At 39.3% G+C, this 12,234-nt stretch overlaps 1 protein-coding gene across 1 annotated transcript in view; it reads right to left on the minus strand.

Annotated features, from left to right (window-relative positions):
• LOC124174086 overlaps positions 1-4,843 on the minus strand; it is a 30,478-nt gene extending 25,635 nt beyond the window's left edge. Inside the window, exon 1 of the mRNA XM_046553219.1 lies at positions 4,422-4,843. Within this exon, the coding sequence (XP_046409175.1) occupies positions 4,422-4,531 (110 nt within the window). The 5' untranslated portion in view covers positions 4,532-4,843. The remainder of the gene's footprint in view (positions 1-4,421) is intronic.
• Positions 4,844-12,234: the final 7,391 nt, after the last annotated feature.

Genomic DNA, 12,234 nt, shown 5'->3' on the forward strand with positions numbered 1-12,234 from the left:
TGGAAAATGGAATGCTTGACAATATTTTTTTAAATTATTTGTCTCGTCCCATTTTTTAAAGCAATCATTTAATTTCGGATTAAACAGTGTTTTTATTGAAAGAGAAGACCGAGTTATCACCTGAATTTGTCTCTCCAGGTCAGTTGATAGGTAGTCATGGTAAGACTGATATCGTCTCCGCCACCGTGATTCGTATTGTATTATTTTTCGGTTACCCAGTCTTTTTGACCGCTTCCAAGTTTTAGTTCCTCTACCTAGTCCTCTCATTGGCCATCTAAAAATTGATGGGCTGAGTTCTGTTGATAAACGTCCTATTCCGCAGACCATGTACCAACTACGAGATTTCTCTGAAATGGAAATGACCAATTGAACCCATTTCATATGATGGTATCATGTATCGATTTGATATTCTGGTGAGAAAAAATTAGTTACTGTAAAATTTCCTTATTTCATGCCTGATGTTACGTATATTGTAAGACAAAAAAGCTTTGACCTTCGAGGAAGATGACGATTATGTACAATACACAATTATTCTTAACAAACCCGCACCGAGTAATGGCAGCATGTTGAGTGTCGTAACGAAGGTGAGAAGTTCAGGTTAATTAGTGCAAACAATGTATCGTTACCACTGTTTGGTGAAATCGTCATGCATTATTAACGCACAAGTCCTTAATAAATTTACCTCCCGAGAAATTCTGATTTTTCTGTGTACGTTATCGGGAGGACGAGGATGGACGGCTGTTCTGAATAGCAATCAGAGTGTTTAACTTGAAGGGGAAGCATGCGTGTGCGAGTGATGGAAATTGAGGAATTCAAAGATGAAAATTGTTTTCCTCCTCTGAAATGGAATAGGACACTCAATTTAAAATTAATTGTGTGTAGATGAGTAAAGCTCTTAAATCATCAATAAGTGATTTTGCGTAACTTCACCACAAGTGTACCTTCTGCTCAATAAAGAAAACCTGCATCTGCTGCGTCTGCTTTTGAACTTTTTTTCGAAACGCAGTCAAGTAAATAGGCTTACTCTCGCTTACGAACTAGCATCAGTCGTTAAAATTACCAATTTTTTCCCAATCGACGAGCTTTTGTCGAACTTCTACAATATTTTTTGTTAAAATATCATTGAATTCTAGATTAAATACATTCAAATAACTTCAGTGTTTTTATTAACAAAATTCTGTAGCGCATTTTCTGATCTGTCAGTTGGTGGAACTACCTCGCAAAGTTGCATTTATTTCCTATAATCATCAAGTTAATTTTATTTCCGTAAAAAATTAGGCTTCCTAAACATTACGCATTTTAGGTTCCTTAGACTAAACGAGGGAAAATATAAAATATCTAATAGTTTAATCCATTCTATTAAATGCTTGCATCACTGTGACATTCATAGGTGGTTAAATGCCGATGATATAAGTGACCATGTTCTAGATTCGTATTTCTAAAATATGTAGACGAGTTAGTTATCGATCGATAATTTTTTTCTATTCTTAATTTTGCGTTTCGTCAGGATTAGGCAAGTGTCTACCTCAGCCAATTGCGATTACAAAATTGGATACAAAGTCATAACATTTTGATATGATTTCACCCATATTATCGAGTCTAGTCGGATGGACAGGGAAGGGATGGCAATAAATCCAGCATAGATGCCCAAAAATTCGTCCTCAGCTGATGTAATTCTTTTCAAAAGTTACAGAACGGCAATTGGTTGAGAGAAATCTTCTACCATATATGAGATACTAGAAAATGAGATCAAGAACGAGTTAGGGGAGGGAGAAGAGAAAATCGCCATTGGCATCCACTCTCTCCGTTCTCTGGGATCCTTGAGATCACCCCTGAGACGACCTTTTTCGATTTTTGGGGCGATTAATTTTTATTTATTTGGTCGTAATTTGTCATTTATCTTTAGCAAATTATTTTTCCGATGCACCATTTTCCTAAATAATTTTAATTAGCTCTTGTCGGTCATGCGAAACTGAGACAATAATTGATTGAATGTGGTTTTAATTCATCCAGGTTTTAATTCAGAATGAAACCTTTCAAACCCAGGGCGGGAGAAAAAAGTGAAAATTTTCCACTCAATCGCAATTATCGCGGCAACCACATATTTCTTCATTAAACCTAACAGTACAAAATAACACGCGTTTAAAATCTTTCCTGAACGGAGATGAAATTGTATACCTTTTTGATGTTACTTAGAAGAAACATTGGGTTAAAATGCGTTAACCGGCAGTTATTGCATAGGCGGATGTAAATTATGGGGGATAAAAAAGTGTACATGAAAACGTACTCACTCAGCGATTCAACCCGAATATAATTTAGCACGGGTGAGGGTCGAGCTCATCCTGGACTACGCCACATGCTTGTGTGTTTCACACATTCAAGGTATTGGGAGTTTTTCCTTTCCATCGCCCACCTCGCAATTCGTGAATTATTTTTGGGGTTGTCCGTAGACTTCAGCCGAGATTCGAACATGGAATTCTCAATATGGAGTCAATCACCGAACCCACTATGCCAACACAATCCTCTACAACGCTTTAGGGCAATAGAATCGTATTAATGGAAATATTTAAACAAATGCGTCACTCGAGATTTAAACCTGGGACCCTTTGAAATGTCACCAAGTACTCCATCTACTTGGTCAAAATTATCTCAAGCTTATAATTATAAAATAATGCAATCTTAAATACAACGTTTCCTCGCTGAGTATAATTTGATTTAAAAAAATCCATCAAAGCTGATTTCCGAGGTACGTATTGTATTTATGTTTCGATTTTATTCAAATCCTGATACTAATTTTTCTTCATAAATATGAAAGTTAATAAAAATAAAATTTCCAATAGAAATGAACAGCATGAGAACAAACTCTATCTTTGCACCCAGCCAATCAGACCATCAAGTAATCTCGGATATTTCAAGGAAAATTGTGCTTGCAAAAGGGTAAATAATTTAAATGCCTATGTGATTGTCTGATTATGTGCATGAACAAATAACACATTGGATTGCCAACAGAATTTAAATATTATGCACATGGAAATGAAAATAAAAGGAAAAAATACTAAGTAGCATCACTTATCGGGGAGTGGGAGGCTTGAAGTTGCTGGGAACCTTTTCGTCACAATTCCCTCTATCACAATTGTCTACACCCATGAATGTGGGAAGAAATACCTATTACTGCGGGCCAGATACGAAACATTCACATTCTGACATTTCGGTGTCGGAGCAAGACAGTTTAACATGCATGCATGATTCGGGTGGATTCGATCCTCAACCATTCGTACTGGGCTCGTAGCTTGAGGGATTGCTCTATGGGTTTCAGCGCCCCACGATTAACAAAATAAAATCTTACCCAATAATGTTATGCGCGACCGAACCGGCTAAACACAATGTTGACTATCGTAAGATTACTTGTATAAAATTTGCTTTTTTAATAAATGCATTCTCTTCAATTTTGCTATAAATCTCCGAATAAAGTGGTTTATGCGTCAATAAAATTTGTTCAGTTTCGGCATTTAAAGGGAACGGTTGACTTGCAGTACACCCTCCGGATATTAGTTTATGGCTACAAGCCTGATTGAGACAACTGTACCTTGTGGTGAGGAGTTAAACGGTTGAATGAATGAGTGTTCATAATGATATATTCATACTGTTCCACCAAATTTTAATATTTGTTCAACATGTTTCACGGCTAAGCTACATCATCAGTTAAATTTAAAGAAATGTAATTTACATAAATAAAAATTAAATACATGTAATTTTGAATATATACTTCTTGATATTCCTCGATGAGGTATTGACCACAAATATAACCCAGGTTGAGTAAGACATAGTGTAAAAGACAAAATAAAAAAAAGACAAACGAATAGAAATTTTCGGTGGCACTACCACCTTCCTCAGAGTTAGGAACAAGAAAACGATCTTTGACTTAATTTCTCATCGAAAATTTAAATTCGTGTGAGTCCCATTTTTATTGTGCCTTCTATGCCGTGACTTATCCAACCTGGGTTATATTTGTGGTAATTTTGAATGTAAACGTACGTGAAAGTGACGCTAAGCGCTGAGACACGGTGCACAAAAATTAAAACTTAGTGGAAAAGTACGAGTTTGTAATGGTGAATATAAATAAGTCCCACGAAGGGAGGTCTGGCGCAGTCAACCCTATTATAACCCGTTGTTGCTTATTCGTAACATCAAAAATGCACAGTTGCATTTTCAGCTCTATTAAAGAAAGATTTTAACTGCGTGTTATTTTGTGCTGTAAAGTTAAATGGTGAAATATGTAATACCCACAATGAATATGATTGAGCAGAAAATTTTCCTTTTTTTAAAATGAGAAGTATTGAAATATAATTTCTCCCTGAAGCAGCTCTGGGTCAGAAAGGGTTAAACGTATGAATGGAGGAGCGAATGAATGGGTTGCTCACCTGTGGAGCGGCCTGGCGCCGCTCGGAACAACCGTGGCCAGCAGGATGACCAGCAGGGCGAGTAGGACCCCGCGCCGCGCCAACCGGCTCCCGCGGAACTTGTCGCTCATCTCGCGCACTTTTCCCTCCGAACTGTAAACAATACGTCCCTCCTTGCGGTAGACCACCTTTTCAGATCTCTCCTCTCCCTCCTTGTCACACCTTGAACCGAGAAGTATTTGATCTCCCAGCTCACGCCCCCTTTCGGAATATGACAATCCGCAAAGTCCACTCGAAAAAGTCGCGTGCTTTTTCCGTTTTACGGGTCTACTCCTGTGGTTGCGGCTGTTTCCAAAGACACACAATATCCGTATATCCGTCGCCTCTATCTCTTCCTCTCAGGTGTTCCTCCAGATCGTATCGCGTTCTAGAGCTCGACTGAAGTGCCGATCGGAGGGGAGCCCTTGTTTAAGGCGCTCGCGGAGGTATGGAAGGGGAAACGGGGGAGGGAGGAGAAAAAAAAACTCTCCGACGTCATCGCTTCGTTTGGCCAATCGGGACGTCCCGTGCTCGATAGGAAGTGGGTTGGGACTCTTGGAGGCGTGTGCTCTCCGCTTGTCCATCACGCGCGCATTCCGCTATGAGCGTGCCGCGCGGGACGTGTCTCTCTCCTCTGCAGCGTGCAGGGCTCGTGCGGACTATCCACGCTTTTTTTTGTGTCGCTCGCGTATTTCCCCCGAAAAACCAGGAATTGCCCTCCACCCTCCTCCCCACTCTACCTCGTCTCACCGTTCCACTATCGTGGGATTGAGCAAACCGCAGATTGTCCCAGCGTGCACTATCCTGGTTGGTCTGGCTAAGGGGGCGTTTACGGTAGGTTGTGGGCGATTTTAATTATCGCCGGGGTTCGATGGTGGGCTCCGATGCTAATGGGCGGTGAACGATGCTTTCTTTTTTAAATATACGTAGGGTGTAATAATCGAAGTCTGCCGCGTGAGCGGCGGTGAAATACATACTAATTCCCATGAGAAAAATTTCCCTGGACCGGGAATCGAAACACGGACTTTTGGCTTTCTGGGCCACTGCGCAGACAACTACGCTATCCAGGTTCCTGAATTCCCATGGCACAATTTTTTCTCGTTACAATTCATGTATACATTGAGGGTTGTTAGTTGCCTACGTTAACTACTTGTCAACGATGACATTTGAGCAACGAACTTAAAAGAATGGAATGCCGATCGCTATGTACCACGCATGGGAGCAGTTGGAGCCAGGGTGAAGCCCGTCCGGGTCCTCCAAATATGGTCAGTCGACTTCCATTTCTTATAATCGAAAACATTCGCCAAATTCAATTGAAAAAATTGTGCATTTCGAGTGTAAATACTGTTGAATGGAAGCCAAGAAATCTATCTTACACGTCGCATTGTCATTGGAATTTTATAAGCTGAGAACAAAATCACGCATTATTTAGAGTTCAGTGTTGTAGGCCAGTAAAAAATCAGGAATAGGGGGAAAGGCGACAAAATTCAGACCATCCGTAATTAAGGCGACTTTTTGAAATATTCGTTGACCATCGGCAGTAGATCGAAGTGTTCGAACTTCCCGGGGTTACTCTCCCGAGGACACGCCTGCAAGTCCGAGACTTTATTTCCCTTTATCCTCAACAGGAGTGTGAGTTATTTAAGTATACCGGGACTAGCCACGGCGATAACTTTTACGGAGTCACCCGCAATGCACAAATTGTGCGAAAAATCCACAGAGGAAAAATCATTCAATCCCGGTCAAGGCGAATGATATTTCCTCTATGGATTTTTCGCGCAGGAGTGTGAGTTATGAAGGAATAATAATACTAACAAATGTAAGTAAAAATTTATTCTTATAAAGACAAAGTTTTTCACGCGAAAACTAAATATAATACAATGAATTTTCTATGACCATGACAGTCTCTAAATAAATTGCTTCATATACAACGAAAATAATGGGTGCATGTTTTAATATAACACTCAATTTATATTTAATAACATAACATAATGAAACTACGAAACACAGTGAAATACTGCTAATTCCATTTTTATTGACATTTGTATACGTTGAGTGAGAAATAAGGAAAGGGATTTCGTCGCAGTGATGTGCCCGACGATGCTCCTTAGAACAAAGGTAATCAACCCGCGGCACGCCAGGTAATTTCTTGCTACCCCTAGAGGCAAAAGAGGATATTGCATCACGAACCAAATATTGACACACTCGTCAAAAATAAACACTGTCAAAAATCGCATTGATTGATTGAACTTTTCGACCAATAAAGATTATTGTAGTTTGAAATTATATTTTATTTATTTTATTGATGTGGTAGTAAAATGACGTGGTGCAATGTAGCCTTCCGGACATGTGAAATGTAATGTGAAATCGATTTTTGGCCCTTGCATTTAAAAAAGGTAGGAATGGAACCTTAGAGGATAGGAATGGAATAATCTCGCGTCGTCATTAAGGCGACTTTTTGTTTAATTAATTCGGTCGGAGAAGTTCTAAAACCGTTTTACTTGGTTCAAGGTATTTTTATCGGAAGTGTTATATTATGAATTATTGTAATATGCTGATTATTTCTATTAGAAAATTTATTATCATTAACTTTAATTTTCATGAAGAAGAAGTGCTATCAGGATTTGAAGAAAATCAAAAAGTGAAAGAGTTTGCACAATACGTACTACGGAAATCGGCTTTGATGAATTAATTTTGAAATCAAATTATACTCAGCGAGGAAACGTTGTTTTTAAGAGTTCATTATTTTATAATATTAAGTTTGAAATAATTTTGACCAAGTAAATGGAGTGCTTGGTGACATTCCAAAGGGTCCGGGTTCAAATCTCGAGTGAAGCATTTGGTAAATCGTCAGTAACAAGCTCCCGAAGTTAGTGGTGACCTAGGGAAGGTGACTGGCCTCTCCTTATAGTGTGCAATTCACAGTTACATGTTTTATCCTGGGGTGATCTCTATCCTCGTCATCATCTCTCTCCAATCAAGGAGCTACACTCAGACCGAATCTGAGGAAAGAAATTGGATGTTAGGATGTTCATCTGCCCTGAGGCACCACACACCCACATTGTGAACGATGCGTGGTAACTGACAAAGCGGAATCTTCGTAGCCGATAAAATTCTCCATTTCGTAAACGAACCATTTGTCAAGCACCCAGCTCGTGCCAGACTGTTGTTTACCGCTGAAAATAAATCGTTGTGCACTTAACTGTATCTCATAATCAAATTTACGATAATCATTAATGGCCACATGAACCAGATTGATATAAGCCGTGAGCGTTGACTACGTTGAAATCTCGGTATCTAAAGTTGGCACAAGGAGCAACTGAGTGAGATGCCTTACAGGTTCTGACATGAAAACCGTCAAGTATTTTGCGTACTTTCTGGGCGGAACCCTGACCTATAAATTGAACGTTCATCGCCGTAGCGCAGAAATAGCCGTGGAACTTCAAATTCCGTTTAACACTTGCTGCGAATGTTATTAGTTTCCCAGATACCAACGCGCATACCATGACTTATTTTGTCTAGTGATACCAACTATCTTATATTTCGCCATTATAATTCTCGCTGTGCCCCACAATCGACTTTAGCCTTATCCCGCACTTCTGGGCACGAGGTGGTCGATTACCCAACTGTTCGTTTACGAAACAGCAAGTTAACAGTTTTCGGTGTTACGAAGTATCTGTTCACGAGGTGACAGTTACTGGGTGTCGTTTGAAAAGCGGCTTGTAACCACCTGATGCGACCTCAGAGAAAATATACGGTTGAACGATTTTCGGGCACTGCGCATGCGCACTGAATTGAAATGGCAAAACTTGAGATCACATGATGGTCCGACTGGCTGACTACAATGATAGAGTTTGTTCATATGCTGTTTATTTATATCGGAAATTTTATTTCCATTGGCTTAAATATTCATAAAGAGGGAAAAGTGTAAGAAATTGAAGAGAATCCATTTGTAGTTATTTTACTTGCTTTTTCCATTTCTCAAGAGTGCTGACGTTCGGGTTTCAATGTTGTTCAATAATTTTGGTACTGCGCAATTGCATATGTTTACTCTGATGAGTTTACTCCCAAAATTTGAGCCTTTACGCAGCAGACGCTTTAAGCCACGACGCACCGGTGATTGAGTATTAACAGACGATATATTTTCCAGATTTTCTCATTAATTTGACTGTCCCAGAAACTTAGTACTTGAAATAGAGGAATTAATTGTTGTTTCCTCAGTTCAAAAATCTGTAAAATGATAGTAATAAATCTTTCCAGTTGACTGAAAATTTTTACTTCAAGGGCGGTTTCTGGGTTACAACCCTTAAGCCTTTAAAGCTTTTACTTCATTCAATTTGTGTACTTTATTTTGACAAAAACTTGCACAAAATTACTATTTTGAGGACCCTCTCCCCTTTCTTCTGGGGTGTTTTCCATACACCCCGGAAGAGGCCCGAAACCCTCTCCATTTCAAAATCCTGGCTACGCCACTGCCTCTAGTTAAACATGCCTCAGTTCTCGAGTCTCTGAACTGATAAGTTTAAATCTTTTCCGTTAACAGAAAATATTTACCTCTAGTTAAACATTCGTGTCTGTGAGATAGGCTTATGGGTAAAAAGTTGGCTTCCGTGGCCAGCTACTGATTTATGTATTTCCTATTCGCAGCCTTTCTCCTTCACTGAAATCCGTGTTATATTCTTGTTTGACAATTCTCAGACCTTCTCATCTCATCACTACCCTTTTAACGCCTATAGTTTGTATTCTTTTACTCCTCCTTGTGACAGTTTACGTTCTCCATTACTCATTCAATAGTATTGCGTTCCCTTGTACCCTGTCCTCCATCCTGGGAAAAAATACGGGGTGGAGAAAAAATTATGCCGCGAAATTTTAACTCAGGATGCTGATGCTCGTAGAACCCAAAATTACCAATGATGTTTGTGTCAATAACAATTTTTAAACCACAGAAAATTCCAAGCGCTCCGATTGGCCGCGAGCTGTGATGCCGGATGCCGGGGATACTTCGCGATTTCAGGTAGGCAAAGCATTAGAAGCCGTGAGTTGTGCAGAGCATCCGGAAACATGGATAACTCGTGGTCAATTGAAGCGCTTGGCGCAAAGTTTTTGTCGTTTAAAAATGGAGAGTTTTTGATCTAAAAATCATTATTAATTTTAGTTCCCACTGGCACAAGCTAACTAGGGCGGGAATCTTCAACCTTTTTAAATGCAAGGGCCAAAAATCGATTTCACATCGTCCCGAGGGCTACAATTCTCCACGTCACATTAACACCAAATTAATAAAATATTAAAAAAACAAAAAAAACTAAAAATCATTATTAATTTTAGTTCCCACTGGCACAAGCTAACTGGGGCGGGAATCTTCAACCTTTTTAAATGCAAGGGCCAAAAATCGATTTCACATCGTCCCGAGGGCTACAATTCTCCACGTCACATTAACACCAAATTAATAAAATATTAAAAAAACAAAAAAACTAAAAATCATTATTAATTTTAGTTCCCACTGGCACAAGCTAACTGGGGCGGGAATCTTCAACCTTTTTAAATGCAAGGGCCAAAAATCGATTTCACATCGTCCGGAGGACTACATTGCACCACGTCACTATATAACCAAATTAATAAAATATAAAAAAAACATATAGTTTCAAAGTGCAATAATCTTTATCGGTTAAAAAGTTCAATCAATCGATGAGATTTTTGACTCCGTTTATTTTTGACAAGCGTGTCGATATTTGGTTCGCGGTACAATATTTTCTTTAGCCTTTAGGGGCCGGAAGAAATTAGCCGTCGGGGCGCGGGTTAAAGACCCTTAATTTAGGGGGTTAAAATTTGGTGAAAAACTTTTCTCCATCCGGTATATCACTCCTGAGAATAGTAATATTTCAAGAAACTATCTTGAGCAGTTGGTCATTTGCTATCATATATATTTATTATTTATACAAAATGCTAATAGGTAATCAATATTGTCGATGGTGAAGCGAATGAGTGAGGCTTCAACGTTCCATAATGCTCCGTGATCGATATTTTACAGCCTTAAAATTGATGGAGTCATTTCTTAAGTTTGTTATAATTCTTATTATCTTTCCTCCCCTTACCGCCATTGAGTTATTTCTCCGGTTCATCAAGGCCGTTAATATCCTATCGCTCCTTATCACTTGCTTCCTGTTTGCTTACCGCCTGATTTTTTTCTAACGCCTACATCACCTCACCAATCTGTGATGCGTTCCAATGACCCCTTGAGCTTGCACAGTGGAAGCGATGGGCAGGCACAGACGAGTGAGTTTCACGCATCTCCACAACTAAGTTCCAATAGAATAAGACTGGAGACAAAGTATACGAAAATCCTCGTGTGGACAGGGGTTCACCACGGGCCGCAAGCATGGTTTATTGGTAAATCTGCTAATGAAAGACAAAGTCTACGAGACCTGATGCTGGGTGCTGAAGATCAAATGAACGGACAGTGAGAAAACAGGCAGTGTACTCAGGAATAGGAGGATACTGAAAAGGCACTGTGGATTACCGTTCTCCTGAGGAAAACCCGTTGGATCGGCCATGTCATGATGTATAGTGATTACGAGAGAAAAATAATGGAGAGAAAAATAATGGGGAAAAATAGAAGGAAAAGTCTCCCGAGGATGGCAGAGAGAAAACGCTTAGGGCAGATAAAGTACAGCATATTGAATGAGACTATTGGGAACGAAAGAAACAGCATGTCATGGGGGAAATGGAGGGTTGCAATGTACTAATATTAGGATTTCACGGATTTTAATCTAATTGAGAAAGGAGGCAAGATACTGTGAAGTTGTGAGATGTCGGGTATAAAAAAGTGGGGACTTCAAGAATATAAATAATTGGGTCATCAACAGTGGGGTCGATGAAAGTAAGCGTAGTTTTCGAATACGGTGGATTATAAAAAAAGTTTAGGGGATCGTAATTACAAGAGGTGGAAACATTCGTTTAGAAAGTAAAATTGCATCCAAGGCTTTGCAGAAATCTCAGTTGAAATATCGAAAATCAAGGTCGTACATAAGGGGGGCATCGGCCCCAAAAATGAGGAAAATTGTTAGCATTTAATCCTTCTACATTCAGCTGCTTAGAGCTATATCAGTACTACCTATCCATATACTAGTACTATCGTACTTCCTTAATTTTCTTTTTAATTTCACGAATTGTTTAGTCAAAAAAATTAAAGGTCGTCCTAATTTGGAATTACTTAAACTAACCTTATCTCGATCTTGCCTCCCATCGCCGAAGATATAATGTATACACTCTACTGTCGACAATCACAGGATGGAAATCAAAATGTAAATGTGTATAGAAGAAACAGAGTTGTTCTAGTTAATAGAAAACTACTAGAAATTGGGTATTGGGATGAGGTGGTAGGGTGAGGATAAATAGACATGGAGGAGAATAACTGACAGAAAGTGCACTTGCGGTGACAGCTATAGAACTCCGCTAGAGAACGGGAAAATCATGAAAAAGATCTGGCTTGTTTTTGGCTGGCTTGAATATTGGTTTAAAGATTGCTACGGGCTCGGGTATACATGACTAGTTCGCAAGATTCAGGAGATATCCCATGGACTTCTAGCTTAATTGTTGGGTGGAATCTTGGGAAGGGCGTTAAAACTCTGGCAACTTTCTCGCGAAGCATTTAGATCACAATCAGGTAATGCTCATGTACGTGGCGTGAGGAAGTAAACGAGAGAGAAAATAAACTCGTGAATGATGTAAGAAATGTTTATCAAATAGAAGGGAAAAGAAATTGAAAATTTTAGATACAGAACTAGGCAGTAAGAGA

Source organism: Ischnura elegans, chromosome 2, assembly GCF_921293095.1.
Source record: "Ischnura elegans chromosome 2, ioIscEleg1.1, whole genome shotgun sequence".
In the NCBI taxonomy this organism is placed as follows: Eukaryota; Metazoa; Arthropoda; class Insecta; order Odonata; family Coenagrionidae; genus Ischnura; species Ischnura elegans.